Genomic DNA, 22,499 nt, shown 5'->3' on the forward strand with positions numbered 1-22,499 from the left:
CCATGCATGACACCTTCCCCGAGTTCACCACGGGCACTAGCCACGAACGCCGTCTCGGTGGGCAGCCCTATGACCGCCTCTGCATCATTGGTATAACTGCACACTAAGCAAGATCGCTTTGCCATATAAGCACCTTGTACAATATCGCACTCATTGCAATCATGTCTACAGAAGTTGTCAAAGCTCAGAATGCACTCAATAGCATTTCGAGCGGCAAGGCTATCAACAATGACGAGTTCGTGCAGTAAGTTCTCAAATATATATCTTCCGTTGTCTATTATGCACAATGGTCTTATAGCATGTGGGCCAACACGAACTGGGGTGAGCTGCTTCAGCCCGCGCCCCTCTCAATATCCGTCATTGGTAGCATTCTTGTCCTCGCCGCCTCAACCGACGACTTTTCCCTCGTAACCGAACGCAGGGTAGATGATTGGAAGTTTGCCAAATATCCTGAGTCATTCAAGACCTCCCTGGAACAGGTTGTACGTATTCGATTACGTCTTTGCCTTCGCAAGAATTCTCCGTCCTTCGTTCACACACATCTCTTCTATCAGGTTGGCGACAGCTTTGAGGCGTTCTCAACTGCTCATGCGGAGATGGAGAACATACAGAATGCGTCTGCTCAGATGCCAGGCGAGATTAGGACCGCTGTCATGACCATCCTGAAGGCATCACCCAAGGAAGTCGAAGTATACCTGCCGGGTCAGCTTGAAGGTGTCCGCACTTTAGCGGAAATCTGCTCCAAATCTGCATTGCGATGCGAGACCGGTTTCAACAACCTCACGGGGCTACTTCAGGTCAATGATTCACACTCAATATCCAGAATAATTCTGCTTACACTAGATTGGTTCCTCCAGGAGTTGATCCTGGCATGTTCTAACAAAGTATTGTCGTCGTTTCTCTACAGTACTATCAACCCAATCATGATGACCTTTGCTTTCATATAGCGGGGCGACTCCGAGCAAAAGAAAGGGAAGATGAAGTTGGAACTGCAAGTTCTTAAGACACAGCTCAAACATCAAAAGCAGAGACTCGAGAACACCGAGCGGACTCACGAAACAATGCAAAAGGCCCGTTCTGACCGATCATAAGCTAATGAGGAGATATGAACTGATGGCTTATCCACAGGCGTTCGTTGAGGCTGAAGAGGGTTTCAAGCGTGCGGCGGACTCTATCCCTACAGGGTATTGGTTTTTGTGCCTACAACGCAACGGAACACTGGCTGATCAGTATGGCAGGTGGGGTGCGGTAGGCATGCAAGTCGTTGAAGCCTATGTGGACATGGCCAAGACTGCCACAAGCGTAGCCGCAAACTGCGCCGTAAACGTGCCACTTCACGTAATGGGTATGGTGCAGGGCGGAGCCAAGATAGAAACACGAAGCTCTGGTGCCTCCCCTAGTGTCACGGCGGCGCGCTCAGGTGCTACTGCTAACAGTACCGCGATGAGCGCGGCGTCCACGTCGGATGACGAATCCCTAGCTAGTCTGTCGACAATCAGCGCTTATATCGCAACCATCAAAGGCCTCCTTGATGGAGGCGAGGATGGAAAGCCGGAGTTTGAGCGAATCCGCTCTGACCAAGTCGTATGTATTCAGCGCATGCGAAACCTGCAATTCCATTCATACGCTCACTTCACCTTACCAGGCTAATGGCGGGGCTTGGGTGGAAGCAGGCCTCAATGTCCAGATCAAGAGCATCTCCTCACGCACGAACCACCCCTGGACGAGCCGAATTCACCCCATCGTCACTGAGAGCCTCGATATCATCGTCAACATGCGAAAAGCTGCGGGAAGCTTGCAGGGACACAGCGCCAGCTCGGAGGAACTGAAGAAGACGTACCTTTCGCGAGCACTCCAGGTGGAACAGGATCTGGAGAAGCTGAAGGCGGAGCGCAACCTCATATTACAGCAGAGTAGCATCTCTGCGCACGGCCCCGCGACGCCTGTCCCTGGCCAAAGAATGTCGGACGCTGCTGCTGTATGCCATAACCCTTTGGTATCGAATATATCCATGCTGAAGTTCATTTCCCCACAGTCTCGGTCCCTCGAGGCCGCTCGCATCAAAGTTGACGAAACCCGTGCGCATCTCGTGGGATCGCGCGAAGCATTCGAGAGGAGCTCCATTCGGCTTGAAGAAGGCCAAAAGGAGGTCGGGAGGACAGTCGTTTCCATGACTACGCTCAAGCTCGAGTCGATGACTCTCGAACGTGGGCCTTTCTCCATGTGTGGCTGTCCCCGTACATCACTCACGCTGCTGAAAACCAGAGATGATTCCGATCCTCGTCAAGGCTGTTCAGTCATTCAAGAGTATGCGTTGCACAATCTTCTACATAGATGTCAGGAAACAAACCGCCATTCTGCTACAGCGCTTCGGACCCAATTCTCTCAGATCACCCAATTCTTCAACAGCATCACGTCGCTCATAAATGTCGTCCTAGTCCCGTCAGTGGCCCGCTGGGTGAAAACTATGGAAGATGCCCGCTCTCTAGGCGGCGTTTCTATCTCTGGTGATTGATGTTACTTCACTTGCGTGGCACGGGAAGAGATACTTACATGCCTCTTACGGCAGATTTCACTCGTCAATTGATTTATACTCAGATGATGATGCCTCTCAAAATTTCTATGCTTGCGGAGAAGATATCAGCGACATACATGACGGTGTCCACCAAATATATCATGCCTAGTCTCAGGTACAAGGCCCCTCCAGACTCTGCTGTCATGCTGCTAAGACAGTGGTCATCTTTTCAGGGAGGTTGGGCAGATCCAGAGCTCAAGCGCAGGGGTCTCGAAGGAAGAGAGGAGAGCATACATTGGTATGGCGTTATGCCTCCACTAATCTTGACATCGGCACTAAGTCCGACACTTGCCATAGGCAAGCTTACTAGGGTGAAAGATAAAGTTGGTCAGCAAGCTATTCAATCTAGCAAAGAGATATTGCAGCTGGTCGCCAACGAGCAGAAGGTGTGCATTCAAGTGGCTACTGGCATCGTCTCGTTGACTCTGGCATGCCTGCCAGCAATTTGTGTCCTCTATCGACGAACGACTGAACGTCATCATGACTGCGGTTAAGCCTGTGCTAGCCATTGAAGACGAGAGTCAGTACCCAATATTAAACACTTCGAACAATGGCTGATAGGATTCTGGTTTTTGCCGCCCACAGTTCCCGGGCGTTTCGTAGAAGTCACCTACGCTCACGTCAAGTGCGTAGATGAAGCCAAGGGGAAGGAGATGTCTGAGAATGGCATCTACAAGAAGTTCGACGTTAATAGTGATGACATCATGTGAGCACATCGAGCGCTCAGCGAGACGTGCGCCCGGGCAGGGGTTAGAACACGCACCACAACAAATCACTTGTTCACTGTCTGTATTACTTTGTCTTGCTTATCAATTCCACATGCCCTTGAATGCCCCCGCCTGCCATGCCTTAACAATGAGGAAGCTTTCGTCTTTGGCTATGAGCAGTACGGCTACCGCAAGTGTATCACGTCTGGGAGTCTCACAAAGACATATTACCACACATTGAACGGAGCAATCCACGCCCCCCGACAGCAAGCTCACTGACAACCTGTCACGAGCCTCGTAGTGTTATGGACTGACATGACAGAACTCGGTAAGCTCTCATTCGAAATGAGCACCCCCCCGTGGGCGCACTCGACGCCGGACAATAGCACTCTCGAGTTTAATCACGATGATAGATCCGTCCGCCTTAAGAATAGAGGAATACTTATGTGAGAACGACCGGGCGGCAGACGATGCATGCGGGCGCCGGGTGGAATGTACGAAGATCCAACACAGGGACTAGTCGTAAGGAAACAAACCACGGCGCGCAGTCGCATATACAATGGAATTTCTCCCTGCGAGCGCGACCGTAAGCCAAAACAAGTTCTGACAAGATCGTGCTGTATAATAAGTATTAAGTATAGACCAATTTGATTTGCTAGTGCATCTCAGATCTGAGGTGCCGGCTAAGAATGGTGCCAGTGATAGAGTTGGGCAAGACCACTAATCAGCTCATCTGAAGTGCTTGGGCGACTGCGATAGTGCAATCCTCACCACCGTATCCCCGCGTCGGGAATCGTCACCCCATAGTTGCTCACGCCCCCATTGGAAGTAAGTACTAGATCAACTTTATAGGCATAGGCTACGTTAATGCCGGACCACGATGCTCTTAGGCTATCATGTCCACCGCTCGTTGGCGACTCGTGTCGAAAGCATCGTGGATCGCCCGCTCTTCACAGTGCATGTGTGTAACTACAGCCGGGCAGCTGATTGTCTATGGGGGCGAATTGAAGCCTCGTCAACCTGTTGATTCCGCCGATCAAGAGGGTGTGGTGGAAGGATCGGTCCACCTCTTCGATCTCAAACGTCGATCGCAAACTAGCGGGTTGACCGAGGGGTGGCGCACGCTCCGTCCGGTGGACGGAAGCCCGCAGTCCTCAGGTCCAGCGGTCCCAAAACCCAGAGTAGGTGCAACCATGGTGTGCATGGACGATTGTTTGTACGTCTGGGGTGGACGAGGTGGGGTCGACATGGCACCCTTGGATGATGAACAGGTTGGTGTATGGCGCGCCGAACTGAAGACTGGCAGTGACACGGCGGAGCCTGATGGTGTAATCTGGGAGAGGTTGTCTTACACAGACGGTCCGGAACCTCGTAGCTACCACGCTGCAGCTGCTACGGATGTACGAGAGTCCGCCGATTATATGAAAGGTCGTTGCTGACCAATCAAGTCGACAGAATGACTTCTTCATCCACGCAGGATGTCCAACGTCAGGGCGTTTGGCGCAGTTACACAAGTTCAACATTCGTAGCAGACAATGGGAAGAACTTTCATCGGCGCCGGCTCCTCCTCGCGGCGGTACAGGTATTGTTTCTAAGAATCTGATGTCGTGGGGTCGCGTCGTTCTTAGATTCGGAGGTATGTGATCATCAGCCCTTGTCAATCACGGCACCGACACATTCTTGCGACCAGGTTTCAGCGGCTACGAGCTACCATCCGTACCAGGCACACTCGACCTGTTTGACCCCAAGCACGATAGATGGTACACCTTGCAGCCGTCGCCGGATCCCATCCATGGATATCCAGGTGCACGTTCCGTTTGTGGATTCGCTCATTTCGAATCCAAGTCACCGGTGTTGTCGAGCATTGTTGGCGTCTTATTCCATGGGGAGAGAGACGCGAGTACCTTGGGCCATGCAGGCGCTGGAACATTCTGGGACGATGTCTGGGCGCTGAAGAAGACAGAAAGCAATCATGTGGTGCAGTGGGCCTGGAGGAAATTGGACGTCAAGCCTGCAGATGAACAGGGCGAAGGTGAGTCGGGTATGCCGGAAGGTAGGGGCTGGTTCGCACACGCCGGGTGGCAGGAGAATGGTACTACTAGCGTTTTCATGCACGGCGGCTTACTATCATCTAATGAAAGAAGCGATGAGCTATGGGAATTGCAGATAGAATAGGCCGGTCAAGTATATTGTATGATGCATGACGGTGGGGATAAGCCCAGCACTTACATTGTACTACTATGGTAGATCATCTAGCTTGCGGTGGAGGTTAATATTCTATCTGCGCAGCCTGTGTACGTCTCCATAGCTCCTTGTTAAATTGCAGCTGTAATTGGGTATTATATGATGGATGAGCATTCGAACAAGGTAGAGCAAATAATATTACTCACGACTCGCTCATATCCAAGCAAGGGGGTAAACATTTGTGTTCTCTCGTCGGCGGTCAGATTCAAGAAGTCATCGAGGGTCATCTGGGAGAGGACCACAGTAGCGGCGAATGTGTTCATGCCCGGGACATTGGCAAGATCATACTCTCCCTGTCACTGCTCTTAAGTTCACGATAACATGAGTTTATGATTGTCACCTACTTCCTGTTCCTCGATGTCTAGCCAACTGCGTTCACCCCACAGGACCCCGCCTGAGACGTCCGAGCGTTCGATCAGGCCACCAAATTGCCTCACGCACAGGGCTGCGTCTTGCACCGAGGTGGCAAACCCAAAGTATATGACCGTCTTGCTATGCTTAGCCTCGCAAGCCTCTGCGATGCTCAGGTCGCGTCGCAGCTTCTTCACTGACTTGATCACGGCTGGCGAGAAAGGATTTGGCATAGGCTTGGGCGAGCCCTCTCTGAAGGCCTGGGAGACAGGAAAGGCCTCAAAGACAACCAGAAGACGCCGGAACCGCCAAGAGAGCGAAGAAAGAGACGTGGTGAGCGCATCGATAGCAGATGGAAGACCTGCCAGAGACGTAAACAGGACAGCAGAATCAGGATCTACGACAAGGTCGGCAGCATCCAAGTAATCGCGCTCCACAAGATCAACTGCACATCGGCGCGAGTTCAAGTGGCGAATAAGTGCTCTCTTCTGGATCAGGTCGACGGATGCCATGTAACGGTGCACTGCGCCTGGTGATGGTATTGACTCTGGATCGATGCACAAGGTCAACTGATCAATCAATTCTTCAGGTACGGGCGGCAAGGTTGTTTGTACAGCTTGAAGATCGGTATGAGCGGGAACCCAATCATGTCCAGGAGCTAGCACCTCGAGTTGACTAGTAGCAGCATCCTCACTCGCGTCAGTGGCTGATCTGCCCACAAGTCTCAGGAAGCGAGTTAGAGACTGTTCCGCGGAAGCAGCGGGCATCGCTCCTCTACTCATATTTGGCGAGCTAAGTTTTGTTTGCTGATTGGAGACCTGATCAGCATCCTTCCTCGCTAGCAGACCCTCCAGGTGAAGAGACGAGGGGCAGACATTTCGAGCAGTCTCCAGATTGTGAGCACGATTACGGCAGGGCTCAGAACCCGTGCCAGCGATTGCCTCCGTTTTGGTCAGTACTTGGTTTTGAGGCATTTCGATATCGCCAAGCTCGCCGAGGTAAGCGAAGTCATCCGCAGTACTATCGCCAAGAGCACACATAGCGCTAGAAAAGTACCGGTCCAGAAGGGTATTTTCAGCACTGGACCTCCCGAGCTCAGCAGACCAAGCCAAATATCGGGAACCGCCAGTTTGCGAGGTAGTGTGAAGTTCGATCTCGTGAACCGGATCCATGTCAGGAAACAGATCGCCGTCCATGTCAGATCCGACGAAGCCTTCAGCGCCATATGCCAGCTGTGTGAAGTGGCCTCGACGTGTATCGGCAGGAGGCGACAGCAAGAAGACACCGGAGTCGTTTGACACAAGTTGTTGAGAAATGCTTTCTGCCTCCTCGACATCTTCAAGTAAATCCATTTTGAAGCGTTTCGCGGGTCTCTCCGGGTCGTCATGAGAGACGTACAGTGGCGTGCCCTGATCTGGGTTGCATTCGTTTTCTTTGTCACTTGATCCGAAGTCCTCATCGCCATCGGTCGTTCCGTAAATTCTCCTGCGATGAGCTCTAGTGTAAATAATATCGTCGTCACCTTGAAAAAGGCCAAACGCGGCAGGATTGCATGGCGGTAAGCCATCGTCCCACGTAATGCGTGTTGAGGGGCACATAGAATCACCACCCTGCGCTTCCGGATCGAAATGCAATGTTCCGCCGAGGAGATTGGATAACTTGGCCTCGACTTCTTCGTTGTCTGTACGAAGGATTTGGATGAGGTTGTCGCCCATATCGATACAGACTTCAGCCACCTCCTCGTTAGTGGGGACCGTCGACCCAAATTTGAAGGGTCTGCTCAGGAATTTAAGTCAGAGTACGCAGCGCCTATTATCCACATACCTCCATGATAGTTCAATACTAAGCGACTGGAGGCCCTTGACCTTTTTGAGGAATCCGTGATGCACAGATTCGTGCTTCAAGCTCTCCACAACAGGTTGGGCGGGAGCGGATGTCGGCGACATGAGCAATCCGGCTAGGTGCGTGGGCAGGAATATGTCAGTGAGCGAATGTTCGTTGGGAGGCCGCATGACTGGCACTGAAATAGAAATAATTAGCCATCATCATAGAACAATGTCGAGAATCGCACCATCCATAAGCAAACTGTCCTTTTCGTCGATTTTCTCCCTCAAGATGATGTCACGAAAGTTCTGATTTCCCATTCGCTCGCCGCACACCTTCTCCAGCAGAACGTCCAGATCTAGATCTTCACTTGAGATACGGTATCCAGTCACAGCGCTATCTTCGCCGGTGTCGTCTACGGTAGGTGGCTGCCCTAACATCGACATCGTGATCGTTGTATGCGGGGATGACGGGTGTGATTTGGGCGTAGTGATGATCTTTGCCTCAGTTTCTAACATAGGACGTGAAGAGACAAGTGGTTCTAGGAATGAGACGAGGCTGGAGCAAAGATATAGCATTAGATCGAGCAGCAGTGAGTCTAACATCACACTGATACCTCTGTCCTTCCCCCAGAGCACCGATCGCCTTAGCTTTCGGTTTTAGGCCACGGAATCTCTCTGATCTTGGTAGCTCGTGATCATCTGTAGAGGTAACCACATTTACTTTGGGCTACGCGAGAAGAGAGGAACCCACTCACCCATCCGTGCGGACATCAAGGATTCGAATAACGGCTGCTGGCTACCCGGAGGCGAAGCCATGAATAGCTCGTCTATGTCGCTTGAGCTGTCAGCCAGCGGCGGAGTACTAGCGGAGGTGGGCGACGACGGTGCTTCGAATGCTTCTAGACGTGAGTGAGCCATGCCCGAGTTACGACGTAGATGCGCAATGAGGGTTCCGAAAGTCATTTAACATAAGCGAGACTTACGCCAGCCATTCACCACTACCATGTGTTGTTTATACAAGTCGTCTTCATCGTCATCTGGCTTCATGACCGCCTTTGGTACGAGCTCTGGCAGATCGGCGATCGCTTCGGGAGCTAAAGAATGCTTGCTGGTGGTGGTAGTCGACGGCCGGTATCCTGGCTGTAGGGATCTAGAGAAAATAGGTGGCGAGCAGAGGCGTATTGGCTGTAACGGAGGAGACTCCGCTCGAAGGAAGGCAGCGCGATGTGAGTTAACATCATCATCCTTGGCTGAGGAACTCGAGATCGCAGGTACACCTTTGAGCAGTTGCAATACGCCAACATGCGTTTGCGCGTCAAGGGGTAGTTTGATCTGCCTGTAAAGGCACTTGTCAGACACATTCCTACAACAACGTTGTATGCTCAATACATTGCCTCCTCAATTACTACTGGTGTCTCTTCCGAATATTCATCCACGGATACGAGATCTATTCCAGAGTGCCCAGGAATTTGCCGCCCAGAATGAAGTATGTCGCGCATATATGCACCAGAACCGAGTTTAGGCGTCTCACGGATCGCACGCATGCTCAACGCTGGTGACATAGGCCGCTCGGAGGCCCATCGCGCGAGCCCAGCTACAAGGAAGGGTCATGAGGTCTGTTCCCTTGCATTTTTCTGCCGGCCTACCATCTTGGCTCTCATCCCAGCACTTGTTGGTTGGACGCCGCCCAGCAAGCCGTAAGCTCTGCGTTATGTATCTGACCGTTTCGGCATCGGCTTGCCAGTTTTCTTTATGTTCTTTCGTTGCGTTTTGTGTCAGTCTGTTTATAAGTAAACTGTGGACATCGCTTGGGAGCACGGGATCAGTAGGGTCGATAGGTGGAACGGGCAGAAGGTTATCTGAAAGCAACTACCGGTGTTTTCAGTGGACGTATTCCAGACGCTTGAAAGTCAGTATCTTACTTCTTCCACAGCATCATGAGTCCAGTTTAGATAGTTGGTTGCTAAATGATTCAAAGCATAGTCGAGCAAGAGATTGCGAATATGGGCACGAAGAGCAAGTTCCCTGTCGGAATCCATGAAGCAGATCTATGACTTTGAGCTCGAAAAGACAGATGATTGATTTTGGGTATTGTACGCTATTCAGAGACGTTGTGAGTGTAAGTTCGCGGACGTCGTAACTTGCCTTAAAATGGCCGATGGAGAAAGAAGGATATCCCCAGACGCGTGACGCCAACACGTCGCGTCGCGTCTCTCATATCACGTGTGACCGCGTACAGGCACGTCACTGGCCACAGGCCACCCCGTGCAAGGCCGCCGTGCACTGTGCACACGCTCCGTTGCCCCTACTGCGATGACGGACACTCGTCTTCGTGTCCTCACTCTGAACTGCTGGTAAGCCGGCCACTCTCCCTTTCAAGAATACTCTAAGTTCTGATTCGCTCTGGAAGGGGCTTGAAGTATGTCTCTAAGCATAGGACAGCGCGCATTGCCGCAATTGCGGACGTCCTAGCAGGTTCGGACTACGATCTGGTAGTCTTACAAGAAGTATGGGTGTATGGGGACTACAATCGCCTGCGTGCAGCCGTCTCGACGCGTCTGCCGTACTCCAAGTTCTTTTATAGGTGTGCAGGCCCGTTCCTCAGCGCCTTGCTGCTAGACTGATGCATTACATTTACAGCGGGGCTTTGGGCGCTGGCCTAGCAATATTGTCTCGCTTTCCTATCATTGGCGCAACCATTCACCCGTACTCTCTGAACGGGTCACCCATTGAGGTTATTCAAGGCGACTGGTTCGTAGGCAAAGCTGCTGCTAGCATACTGGTCGCACACCCTATTCTTGGCCAGGTGCAGGTCTTCAATACACATGTGAGCCCGTATTCTTGTTCCTCCACAAGTTAGGCGTCTGAGTACCTGGTCTCCAGTTATTTGCACCGGGCGGAGACTCCGGCCCGCTTCACCTGCAGGCCCACCGCTTAGTCAACGCATGGGAGTTCGCCAAGCTCGCTAGACAGGCTGCCGAAGTGGGTAGATATGTCATTGCAGCAGGCGACTTTAATAGCTCGCCCGCTTCCTTGCCCATGTCTGTCATCCAAGAACACGCCTCACTCACAGACGCCTGGGTTGTGTCCCATCCTAATGCACCCCCTCTCCCCAACGCTCTACCGACTCCTCTCGATGCTGTGAACATATATGGTATCACAGCGGATTCTCCCCTGAACTCGTTCTCGGCGGGCAAGCGCCTCGAGCCCCTTGCCCGCAAGTTCCAGGGCAAGCGGCTGGACTACATATTCTTCCGCCAGCCAAGTAGTCCGCCAGCCAGCGACAAAACCCCAATATTGAAGTGTGTAAACACGAAGGTTGCTTTCACAGACGCGGTGCCCGGAACAGACTTCTCGTATTCCGACCACTTCGGCTTAGAAGCCACGTTCGAAATATCACTTCCCGAGGGCGGGGACGTGACGAATCCAGACAACACCTACATTCCCGCGTCTGCCGAGCCTCGCAGCCCTTCGTTCGTCCTGACGTCTGTCCCCAATCCCACACCCACGCCACCACGCGCTCTGTCACCGGACTCGATTACTGAAATTCTGCAATCACTCACGGCGTGCTACCGCTTCTCGCTCTACCGCGCACGCTCCCAGCTCACCGTCTTCGTTGTCTGCATCCTACTCCTCCTTGTCATCCTCATCGGGTCTGCTTGGCTTCCCTCATCGTGGATTACCCCGGTCGTATTCTTCCTTACAATCTTCCTTGCATGGCTTGCGACAACATTCCTATACGTTGGCTTCGTATATGGGCGATGGGAAGTCAATGCTCTGACAAACATCATCGAGGAGTTGGAACTTTACAGGAACAGCTTACTCGAACGACAAAATTAGAATTGAGCACCAATCGTCACGCGGGTTAGTAATGGACTACCGTATTCATGAACTATTACATTTTGCGTTCTTGTACATCGCCACTAGGTTGGAAGGAACTAATACGACATGCTACATTGTATCCCAAAAGTGACAAAGCTATAGAGTACGGAGTAAACTACGACCCTGAAGGAAGACGCGCGTCAGGATATGTTACAAGTGGTTGTTGTTCTTGCCAGACAAGGTCCGTGCACGTCTACGTCGTCGCGAGTCGTCGGGTTTGTATGTGATCGTCTGGTTAGCAGGCCCTGAAGCAGAAAATTGCTGAACAAGAGAGCTGATGTCGGGATGACTGGCTTCGGAGCGTCGTATCGACGGCGGCATAAGGGGCGCTGTCTGCGGGGATGTGCTAAGTGTCGAGCGCCGCCACCTCGGGATATGCAGCACGCCCTCATCGGACACGTCGTATCCGGAGATGTCGGGGTGCAGCGGCGCACGGTCGAGGTGGCTCGTTGCAGAGCGATACGATGCGTCAGCGATGAACGAGAACGTCGACTTGAGCCGCCGCAGCGAAGGTCGCGATTGCATCCGTGGTCGGTCGTGCACGGGCGACACCGCGACAGTGGCATACTCCGTGGGGGTGGATGGGCCGCTGTTGTCCTCCTCTGAGCTCGGTGGCGGCGACCAGGACGAGGCCCAGCTACGGTCGCCCTCAGTGCTGGACGAAGCCGAAACGCTTTGATCGCTCTCGGGCGTGTTGCGTCGGGAACACTCGCGCTCCTCGTCTGATGCGCTACCGATATCCTCGCGCCGCGAGCCGGTCTCCATGCCATCCCCGCGCACAACGCGTGCGGAGTCGTTGTCGATCTCCTGCTCGAGCCCGCGCTCGGTAGAGCCTTGAAGCGCCTGAGGTGACTGCCGCTGCCACTGTGGGAGGAAGTTCTGCACGAAGTCCCGGGAGGAGATGAATGCTTTCTGGGCCGTGTCGAGGAACGGAAGCGTCTGGAACACGTGCACCTGTCACTATATGTCAGAATCTCAGTACCACAGCATCATACGATGGACGTACCGCGTCCTCGTACTGCTCATGCCGTACTTCTACGCCCGCCAAAGTCGCCTTGTGAGCTAGAAGCATAATCTCGTCACGAAGGACCTCACACTCCCCTGCCTGGATGAGCATTGGAGGTAGACCCTTGAAGTCGCCAAATAGCGGGCTCGCGTATGGATGCGTGAGGTACTTTTCCATATGCTCGCCCAGGTAACAGGCGATGGGGTTCAGGTGGTCTCCTGGCATAGGCCGCGGGACGATATCGAACTCTGCGTTGCTGTCCCATGATTCGCAGCTCATTGTCAAGTCTAGGGTGATAATTAGATGTTGATTCCACACAAAATTTGCACGAGATATGATACATACCAACCCAGGGAGACATCAGAATAGCAGCAGAAGGCAACGGAAACTCGTTGTCTCGCAGGTACATAATGAGTGCAAGAGATAGGCCGCCCCCGGCACTGTCCCCAGCGACGATAATGTTCTCGGGAGGTATATGCAGGTCCTCTACCAGTCGAAGGTATGCCGAAACTACGTCATGCAATGGCCCTGGGAAGCGTGTCTCCGGTGCCAAACGGTAGTCAATGGCTATGTGTGAAGCAACATTGATGAGAATGCAAAAGCAGTTAACAAGGAAGCTTCAACATACCAAATACGCGTGCGTCCAGATGTTTGGCCAATGGTATGGTGATGAGCCTGTGTGAAGCAGCACTCGAGACATAATATGCACCTGGAGATCATTCATGAGACCCGGTTTTCCACTATTGGGAGAGCTACCCACCGCCATGAAGATACAGGATAACCCGCTCCCTAGCCTGATGTTGCGACATGTTCAGCTGCGGCGATGTCCCGCCTGCGGACCCTCCATTTGGAGAGTTGGCTTGCTGCTTCGCCGCACGCCATTCCTTCTGCAGTCGCTGCCAAGTCCTCTTGCCAACGACCCATTCACCGGAGAGCTCGCGCGTGCCGTCCTCCGCGGCGTCGAATTCCGTGAGGATGCCAGGGAGGTTGCGCCTGCGCACGCGAAAAGTCACCGGCGTGGCCAGCGCGTCAGATGGCAGAGGGATCCAACCGCCGATACCCATGAGCATCCGTATGAGGGCCTGCGGGCGCGTAACAACGTCGTAAGGATCATGTATGCGCTAGAGTTCGATCAGGTAGACTCACCATGTCGCCTAGATGTGAGTGCCGGCCGACATCCCTCATGATGCTTGACAGAAGAGTCATCTCGATACCCCATGACACGCGGCGCGGACCCCGTACATGGTGGTACACGACGTCCGTGGCCATCTCGATCGCTATTGACGACGCTCAGCATCCTGACCGAGTATTCACGCGCAGACGGCAGGGCAGTATATTGCCGAGCTCGGAGCTTGCACAGGCCACATGGGGATTACCGCGACATTGCGCAGCCTATGTCCTATGCACTACTGCCCCGGACGGAACTACCCCGGGCTGCCGTAAAGACCAAGACGCGCTGCAACGCACCTTTCATGGCTGCAAACGTGCCCATCTTGCCCAGCTGCCATATGCTCAAGGGCTGGCCTTGACGCTGCTTGAGCTTTGGGTCCCCCACGCGTGCAGAGGGCGGAAGAGACATGCCCGGGCTCTCGAAGTGATGTAGCAAGTCTATTGGGTTCGACGAACTGCTGGATCGTTTCGCCTCGGGTGCCACGGCGAAATTACTAGCCTCACCGCGGGTCTGCACATCGTCGTTGTTGCTATTACTGTTACTAGACCAGAGCAGAGACAGAGGCCAGACCATGGTGTTCTGTCTTGTCGAAGGGACGGGGCCAGTGCCAGAGTGCAGGAGAGCACTGCGCAAAAGTGGCAGATGACAATTAGACTACAAGGATTACGAAGGTATATAATCTGAAAAGATATGCCAGCCTCGGGCTTAAAGTTTAAAAGCAAGAGATGGAAAGAGCAGAAGACAAGCAGAGAGGTCCATTATAAGACGCGGGCATTTAATGACACAAGGCCCCAGTTCGAGTGTCGATGATGGAATGATCAACCGCTTTATCACATGCCACGAGCGCCTACACCCAGCGCCCCGGCGTGCATTTGCTGAATGTGGCACGCTCACTTCGAACACATGACAGTCAGCCGAGCGGAAGCCTGAGGTATCCAACGGCATATTACAGACACACTACCAATACAGAACAGCGGACAACAGACAGCGGTATAAGCCAGGGCCGCGCGTTAGTAGTCCTCTCCTCGGCTGACTACCTCTTTCCGTGTCGGACGCAATAGGATGGTGTGTTCCTGTTGGTAGAGGTCAGATGAGAGATAGATACACGCCGCACGTCGGGCGAGTCTTACGAATTGGGCAGTCTTCGACCCTATTTGGTCGCATAGCGGGGGATAGTCATGCACAATTCCTTGTGCCACTAGGTGGTTCAACTGCACGTGGGTCAGGTCACAAGATGTCGAGCAGAAACGGACAACGGTCACTTACGGCAAGCAGGTACTTGCTCTCCCCGAGTCGGTCGAGGTACCGCCGGCAGAACGGCAATGTGCCAAAGTTCTTGTTGATAGTCTTGAGTAGCGACTTGGCAGACGTCAACCTGCGACACCGTCAACGCCTTGATGTCGGACACAGTTTGTGCATACTGCTCACCGCAGAGGAACATGTGGTGCATCCCATGCCCTCGCATAATGCGAGACTTCGCCCTGAATTTCAAAAAGCGTGAGTGCACAGTTGTAGTATGTACGAGCGGCACGTACATTCTCAACGACCCTGCCGCGTCCCGTTGATCCAAACGTCTCGATAGCAAAATACTCCCCTTCCTCCATCTTCGTTTGGTCTTCCGTCCTGATCAGCGGTACGGACTTTCCGGCCTTCCCTCCGTGGATCGAATACGGTATGATGGTATGTCCGCTCAGGTTTTGAATCGCTTTCACTAATACCGGACATCAGGGGATTCAGCAAAGGGAAATTTCTAGGAGTTAAACTGACCGGGATACACCTTGCCGTCGGCCTCAACCTCATATGACTCCATGGTCTCCTGAATGTATCCGCCGAGTTCGCCCAGTCGGACGTCGATGCCAGCTTCCTGGATCGCGGGTCAGCATAAGGAATCATGCCAGCATGCCGAAACAGCACATACCCGGATACCAGTATTTGTTGCATCCTTCACGGCTTCGAGCAACTTGTCATAGGTTGGCTCAAACGTGAGTGTAAATGCGGAATCAACGATACGGCCCTTCACATGTACACCAAAGTCGACCTTCATGACATCGCCGTGCTGGAGGACTATGCCCTGTCAAGATAACGTCTCTGCAGTCCGCTTAATAGCACTCACCGATTGTGTCCCCCGAGTTTGGTGAATAATGCGCTGCGCAGTGGTTTAGACTGAGGCCAGTAGGGAATCCCACGCCCGACTCCATTCCGTCCTCCTCTACCAATGCTCGCGTGCCATCCTCAATGATGTTTGCGATCTCGGTCATGCTCATGCCCGGCTTGATCGTTTTGCGCGCATACTGCCGCACCTGTCTGTGCACCTCCGCGGCACGGCGAATGCTCGCGTACGTTGTCTCGGGGTCTTCCATAGCCATGCGCTCGTTGTAGCGCATCTCTTCTGAGGTTGTGCGCCATGCATTGCTTAATATGAAGTCAGAAGAGACATACAGAAATGCTGGATGTTAAGTGACGCACTCGTTCTTATATTCCTGCAGCTCGCCCTCTGGATAGTTCCCATCGGGGAACAGCTTCGTTATGGCAACACGCGGCGGTTCGGTCTGCTCTACCTTCTTCTTCTTGGGCTTCTTCTTTTTCTTCTTCTTCTTGCCCTCTCCTGCACTCCATGCTAATTAGAATCCCAGCCTTCCCAGCTTACTTGAGGAAGAAAGCGCATAGATCTGCGCGATCACGCACCATTCGCGGGAGTATCGACCACCCCGTCCTCCTCAGCGTCGTCGTTCTCCTCTTCCGCCTCAACTACGGCGGGTGGAACCTCCTTCTCTTTCACTGCGTCGGCCATGGCGGCGGCGGCTTGAAGAGGGTGGTGGCGGCGAGGCGAGAGTGATGATCGGAGGCACACAGTGCAGATTTTGAGTTTGCCGCTGCGCGCGGCATGTCGTCGGTATCACGTGTGTCCGCCGATCACCCCTGGCGGGGCCCCGCGTCTGCACTCGACTTGGTTCAGCGATGTCTGCCACCACTACACAAGAGATACCTTCACCCCCAGAATTTCTTACAAGACTATATGCTCTACATTCTGAATCAGATCGACCCGTGTCCATGTACACGGGGCATCGACAGCCGACGCCGACCGTAGGGGACTCGACACGGCCATACCTGACGTTAACGTTCGCGCAGTCCTTGGATGCCAAGATCGCGGGACCGGGAGGAAAACAACTTGCATTGAGTGGGAAGGAGAGCCTTATTATGACACATTGGTGCGTATCCCAATTTCGTCTGCTACTCGTACACGCTAATGGGCGACCGGTCTGCCGTGCGGTGCGAATGTTAGGATGCGCACGATGCACGACGGTATCCTCATAGGCATCGGTACCGCGCTAAATGACGACCCGCAGTTGAACAGTACGCCCCGTCGTCAGCTCTGCTGAGCGAAGGCTCAGCATTTGGTCTAGCGCGCCATCTCCCTCCACTTACTAGGGGCCGCTACCACTGCCCAAGACCGATCATTCTGGACTCGCAGTTGCGATTATCCCCTGATTGCAAGCTGCTGAAGAACTACAGAGCGGGGACCGGCAGACGTCCATGGGTAGTCTGTACGGGTTATGAGAAAAAGACTGAGGCGCAGGAGAAGGAGTTCAATCAGACGAAACAAGCACTGCGCCAGGCAGGAGCGCGCATTGTCGATGAAACTGGAAGCAAAGGTGCGCGACCTGCGCGACTTTATGTCTATGTATCAATTAAACGCGCTATAGGGTTGATCTCCCTTCCTATGCTCATGATGTCGCTAAGCTCAATGGGAATCCGGTCCGTTATGGTGGAAGGCGGCGCACGTGTCATTCAGTCATTCCTCGCGGAAGCAGAAAGTAGTGACATAGTGGACACAGTCGTAGTAACTGTCGCGCCCACTTTAGTCGGTGAGTCGGGCGTAGGCTATGGGCAGAGCCTTGTGAGGAACAAGGTGCGTGCTCTCAATGTGTATGCAGCGCCTTATATGATAAATCTGCGCTTTTGCCCAGCTACCGAAACTGCAGCATATCTCTACCGAGGTATTCGGCTCAGATGCAGTCATCGCTTTGAAAGTTGTAGAATCTACCGAGCTCTCAGGTCCAGTCATCGTTTTCCCAGAACATAAGATAATGAAGGTATAGAGATAGAGGCCTTGATGGTTATGAATGTGAGCTGTCCTGGCAATTGTCATACGGGAAATTTTCAGAATAATAGGGTTGTCACTCGCAGACATTGTAGCGACCGTGTTGGGCCAGATTGTACTTCTCACATTCACTAATTGTTTCGTATCAGAAGACAGCCTTACGTACATGTGTTCCACCGTCTGATCAAGGTAATTGCCACCCTTGAACACCTTTTCTTCCGACGAGGCAGTAATGCATTCTGTCTCCGTGATGTTGTGCGTCGTGTCGGCCACATCTAGTCTCGGAACAAATGCCTCATTAATCCTTCGGCCGCGTCCAGTCCTACCCCGAGACCGGAGTAGCAGGGCATCTAGTCCCGATAATGACACTGTTCTTTGTATGGGCTTTACACTGCCAGTGATTCGTATCCTCGTCGCCTCCGGCGCGAACCTGCGCATCACGTCGATATAGGTGACTGAAGAGGTGAGTGACTTGACTTGATACAGGCCTGGATACGGACAATATAACGATAGTTTTGGCAGACGAGATCAATCTGGTACATTTTGTCGTCAATGCAGATAGACCGCGGCAAAACCGATTCCAGGTCTCGGATGCTGGTGAGCAGCTTCCTGTCTGAAAGGAACATCTATGTGAGACTTCACGTTGAAAGGTCGATAATTCTCATCAATGTAACCACGCAGGTGTCGCATTGCCGCAGCATCTTGCTGGCACAGAGGGTATCTCTGAGCACAGGAGCATAGCAGATACATTGCTTCCGCTACGCCGCGATTTTGGCTTCAAGGAGTCGTGGGCGATAGGATCAAAAAAACGGATTGCAAATGATTCCGAGCCTTGACGCCGCGCATACTGTTACCCGCCACGCTTGGTCTGATAGGGTAGTCACGTCTTGCGGGACGCAGGCATTGCCACTGATGCCGAATAGGGAATCGGTACGATGATCATCAAATTCTGAAAACCGACAGCTAGGGTGTGCTGATGCCGCTTCACCTCAGCTGCTACCCGACGTTGATTAGGTTGTGTCCTCATCGACTTCCTGAAGGATATTCAACAAAGGGGCCATAAGACCTTGGGAAATCTGCCAATACTGTCGGGCAGTCCCTTTGGTGCATGGCGCATGGTAATGACCTGTACGGATAGCCAAACCCAGCATTATGTTCCTGATATGAGAGGACAGACCTCGGCTGAAATATCACCGCGTCTCTGTTCACTTTATTGCATGGCCTTTGCGTTCCAATTTGTTCGGACATCCTGCCTGGGCTTTATAGAGGCATGATAGTCGGTAGTTTGTGTCAGCATTCTTCAGACGCCTCAATTTCGACATGTCCATAAGCCAGGTACTTTTCACCATTAGTCCGCCTCTCCTTCTTCTGATAGGCCGTTCAACGCAAACATTCTAGGATCTCCAGTGCGGCAGCCCTAGCGACGCATTCGAATTCCTCCGCGCATACAATGCAGATCTTACGGACCACTTCTACACTATTGACCATAATGAGATGGAGCGTTATGTCCCCAACGGCGGCTATGCATCCCAGGGCGACGCAGGCTGGATCTTCCCGACCAAAGTGGGAGCGACAGTCCCATTGTACCGCTTGTACGTCGGCGGAAGCGAAACGGACCATTTCTACACGACCAACCAGACGGAGAAGGAGATTGCTATCTCTAGCTTAGGGTATACGTCTCAAGGCATCGCCGGTTACGTCTATTCCACGCAGATCTGCGGAAGCATCCCGCTATATCGTCTCTATCAACCTAGTTGGGTGGACCACTTCTACACCATCTCTTGGGCCGAGGATCAGAATGTGACTTACACCAAGGGCTATGTGGAGGAGGGGATCCAGTGCTACGTGTTGCCCGACATCGTGGTCACGTCCACCACCTCGTCAGGCTCGGCTAGTAGCAGTAGTTCAACGCCCACGCCACTCGTGACCGAGGTTGAGACAAGTACTCCGGCCAGCACGACGTCATCCCTATATTCAGCCAGTCCAACTGCTGGTTCTACTATATCCCACGAGTCTGGAGGACATCTGGCACATATCGTTGCTCCTATCGTAGCGACGATTTTCACAGTGCTAGCACTCGTCATGGCGATTTTTTGCATTCGGCGTCAGCGAAGCAGACGTAGGCGACGTGCTACGCAAGGGACCCACGAAGGTGATTGTTCCAAGCGCGGCTGTGGAGAATTTGTCTAACATGCTGGCAGCCCCGCGACGGTCAGCAGAGACCGATCACAGTATGGTTGGTATTAGGTCTCAAGATGCCCTCATTGTGGAGCACGACAACTGGGCCGTTTCCCCGAATGAATGAGGTGAGAAATGCGCTCTGTCGGAACTCTACCTCAAAGCTCATTCCCTATGCAGCCAGTTCTCTAAGTTGTGAATAGATATGACAACCTGTCACGGTTGCGAGAATCATAGTGGACGTTGTGACAGTGCATCACAATTCTCATGTACATCCGCCACAGCAATGAGCAGCATGAGTCACTTCGCAGGCGAATTTGGTGTCCGTTGATGCCGGGCCTCGATCAGCTCGACGTAGCCCCATGTGACGTTGACTTTCGCGCAGCTTGATGCTACAGAACAAGGTGACAAGGAGCTCACTTTGAACAGGAAAAGAGCCTGATTAGGACATACAGGAATTTGCGACTATGCATGCCGATAGGTGACTCGTATTTCTACCGTTCTGTGCGAACGGTATCTCTACTGTGCAGCTGAACAGCAGGCCCGCCGTCGATTCTACTGGGTAGCTACTCAGTATTAATAGCGCCATCTCCCTCCGCTTCCTGCTGATTATCTCTGGCGCTATCACTTCTCAAAGCGAATATATGCGATTCGAATCTGCCGCTATGTTTTGACTGCTAGCTACCGAGGGCCTATTGAGCGAGCACTGGCATACAACATGCATTGTCACTCCCACTTCTCCGTCACTTTCCTCCTGATGGGGAGTGCTTTCTATGTTTGGTATTTGAACAACACGAATGGTCATATCGTGCCTAGAGACAGTAGGAGGTGTGTATCTTTGCGAAATCTAATGATATGGGCGTTAATTTGATATATGGCTGAGTGCTGTCATCTCGCGAACGTCGATGGGAGTCAACTATAATTTAGACAATGCCGACCTGTCAGATACCTACAATGGGACTACAGAAGGCTGTACTACGACGGCGGCAGGCTCATCAACACGACGAAGCGAGGTGAGGGGCAGGCTTCATATGCAATGTCACCGAGCACTGCAACGTCCGAGATGAGGTGCGAGCCTGACCATGTTCCCGAAAACAGTATGTGAGGTCGGAGGGCTGATGCCGTTCTAGCTCAAGTTACTCGGCGGTGCTGAGATGCAATTTCGATAATTAGAGAATGCTCTAAACCAAGGCATGATCTATTGGTCTTTGTCGGCATAATGATGAGCACTTCGTCCCAACAGGCACCTCTGTGCCCTAGTTAGGCCAGACATCCCAAGGCACTAACTGAGTTATATAGATGTACAGACAATGGGTCGCTTATCTTAGCTATTTCTCAGACCGACACTCTCATATGTCTACTAGCCAGGTACGTTTTCCGTTCACTTACTTGTCTTCGTTTGACTAGTCCCTCAACGATTGTTTCTTAGGAACCCGAGTGCAGCGACCCCAGCCTTGCCCTCAAATTCCTTCGCGCTTACAACCCAAGCATAATGGATCACTTCTATACCATCGACCCATTTGAGATGGACCGTTTTGTCCCGGGACTCGGATATGAATCCCAGGGTGACGCAGGCTGGATCTTCCCAACTCAGACAGGGGTGACAATCCCACTATACCGTATGCATAGTCAGACGGACCACTTCTACACGACAGACGAGGCGGAGATGAAACTTGCCACAGCCCACGGTACTTATGTGTTGCAAGGCATCGCTGGGTATGTCTACTCTACCCAGATTTGCGGCAGTATCCCGCTGTACCGCCTCTACAAGCCAGTGGACCATTTCCACACCATCTCTTGGGCCGAGGATCAGAACATGTCATACATCGAGGATTATGTGGAGGAGGGGATCCAATGTTACGTGTTACCCGATATCATGGCCACATCTACTAGCTCGTCGAGCTCGACCAGCGGCCCACGACCCACATCACTCGTTACCGGGCCTGAGACGAGTGCTCCGGCCATCGCGACGTCATCCCTGTACTTGGCCATTCCATCCGCTAATTCTGCGAATTCTAACAAGTTAGGAGGACAAACTGCGCACATCACTCCAGTAACTGCAGTGGTCTCCACAATGCTATTTCTCGCAACGATGATCCCTTGTTTCCGGCGCCAGCGGGATGAATATGTACATTTCGCTAGGTTGGGGAATCACAAAGGTAGTTCGTGTTAGCATCGCTGTTGCAAGAATGACCGACGTAATGCAGGCGACACGTCAGGGCAACGACCGGTGGAAGAAGACGGCGATCTAGTCAATTTTGACTCTCGAGATGCCCTTGTGACATGCTACGATGGCTAGCCTGTCTCCCCACAGGAGTGAGGTGAGCTATAATATCTATATTCAATTCTCCGGAGCATTTATTTCCTAAAAGGTCCAATTGTACGGACTGTTGCCAGATGCCAGGATCACAGCAGATATGGCATTGTGACAGTGTACAGGATTCATGATATAACATA

At 52.6% G+C, this 22,499-nt stretch overlaps 7 protein-coding genes across 7 annotated transcripts; 4 read left to right on the forward strand and 3 right to left on the reverse strand.

Moving 5' to 3' along the window:
• Positions 1–161: 161 nt before the first annotated feature.
• Positions 162–3,405, forward strand: POSPLADRAFT_1072158 (hypothetical protein; the record flags this gene model as incomplete). The annotated part of the gene is made up of 16 exons (XM_024482493.1): positions 162–244; positions 299–482; positions 555–797; positions 858–884; positions 948–1,070; positions 1,129–1,184; positions 1,239–1,584; positions 1,646–1,978; positions 2,036–2,207; positions 2,266–2,307; positions 2,367–2,507; positions 2,570–2,690; positions 2,749–2,813; positions 2,873–2,961; positions 3,017–3,095; positions 3,161–3,405. The coding sequence occupies 16 exons, from the start codon at positions 162–164 to the stop codon at positions 3,283–3,285; spliced, it is 2,229 nt and encodes a 742-aa protein (XP_024343839.1). The 3' UTR covers positions 3,286–3,405.
• Positions 3,406–4,178: 773 nt separating this feature from the next.
• POSPLADRAFT_1164320 (hypothetical protein) lies at positions 4,179–5,624 on the forward strand (the record flags this gene model as incomplete). The annotated part of the gene is made up of 4 exons (XM_024487813.1): positions 4,179–4,326; positions 4,441–4,682; positions 4,738–4,918; positions 4,973–5,624. 4 exons carry the CDS (start codon positions 4,179–4,181, stop codon positions 5,455–5,457), a joined length of 1,056 nt encoding a protein of 351 aa, XP_024343840.1. The 3' UTR covers positions 5,458–5,624.
• POSPLADRAFT_1042327 (hypothetical protein) lies at positions 5,552–9,742 on the reverse strand (the record flags this gene model as incomplete). The annotated part of the gene is made up of 11 exons (XM_024478083.1): positions 5,552–5,608; positions 5,673–5,819; positions 5,871–7,653; positions 7,702–7,897; positions 7,949–8,259; positions 8,318–8,402; positions 8,459–8,602; positions 8,687–8,853; positions 9,093–9,297; positions 9,350–9,460; positions 9,715–9,742. 11 exons carry the CDS (start codon positions 9,740–9,742, stop codon positions 5,552–5,554), a joined length of 3,234 nt encoding a protein of 1,077 aa, XP_024343841.1.
• Positions 9,743–10,016: 274 nt separating this feature from the next.
• Positions 10,017–11,543, forward strand: POSPLADRAFT_1130003 (hypothetical protein; the record flags this gene model as incomplete). The annotated part of the gene is made up of 4 exons (XM_024483904.1): positions 10,017–10,057; positions 10,114–10,287; positions 10,344–10,530; positions 10,587–11,543. The coding sequence occupies 4 exons, from the start codon at positions 10,017–10,019 to the stop codon at positions 11,541–11,543; spliced, it is 1,359 nt and encodes a 452-aa protein (XP_024343842.1).
• Positions 11,544–11,632: 89 nt separating this feature from the next.
• Positions 11,633–14,444, reverse strand: POSPLADRAFT_1175785 (hypothetical protein). Its single transcript, XM_024488378.1, has 7 exons — positions 14,059–14,444; positions 13,738–13,868; positions 13,352–13,673; positions 13,220–13,300; positions 12,937–13,158; positions 12,592–12,878; positions 11,633–12,539 (listed from the first exon to the last, which is right to left on the reverse strand). The coding sequence occupies exons 1-7, from the start codon at positions 14,333–14,335 to the stop codon at positions 11,736–11,738; spliced, it is 2,124 nt and encodes a 707-aa protein (XP_024343843.1). The 5' UTR covers positions 14,336–14,444; the 3' UTR covers positions 11,633–11,735.
• A 178-nt stretch (positions 14,445–14,622) lies between these two features.
• POSPLADRAFT_1063904 (hypothetical protein) lies at positions 14,623–16,553 on the reverse strand (the record flags this gene model as incomplete). The annotated part of the gene is made up of 10 exons (XM_024481738.1): positions 14,623–14,835; positions 14,893–14,973; positions 15,029–15,137; positions 15,191–15,243; positions 15,298–15,473; positions 15,530–15,626; positions 15,681–15,826; positions 15,876–16,174; positions 16,229–16,367; positions 16,448–16,553. 10 exons carry the CDS (start codon positions 16,551–16,553, stop codon positions 14,773–14,775), a joined length of 1,269 nt encoding a protein of 422 aa, XP_024343844.1. The 3' UTR covers positions 14,623–14,772.
• Positions 16,554–17,055: 502 nt separating this feature from the next.
• POSPLADRAFT_1129992 (hypothetical protein) lies at positions 17,056–22,215 on the forward strand (the record flags this gene model as incomplete). The annotated part of the gene is made up of 11 exons (XM_024483903.1): positions 17,056–17,083; positions 17,134–17,415; positions 17,467–17,672; positions 17,731–17,818; positions 18,351–18,461; positions 18,879–18,982; positions 19,263–19,913; positions 19,939–20,075; positions 20,724–20,870; positions 21,009–21,126; positions 21,481–22,215. The coding sequence occupies 11 exons, from the start codon at positions 17,056–17,058 to the stop codon at positions 22,213–22,215; spliced, it is 2,607 nt and encodes an 868-aa protein (XP_024343845.1).
• Between the last annotated feature and the right edge of the window lie 284 nt (positions 22,216–22,499).

Source organism: Postia placenta (assembly GCF_002117355.1).
Source record: "Postia placenta MAD-698-R-SB12 unplaced genomic scaffold POSPLAscaffold_1, whole genome shotgun sequence".
Taxonomy (NCBI): domain Eukaryota; kingdom Fungi; phylum Basidiomycota; class Agaricomycetes; order Polyporales; family Adustoporiaceae; genus Rhodonia; species Rhodonia placenta.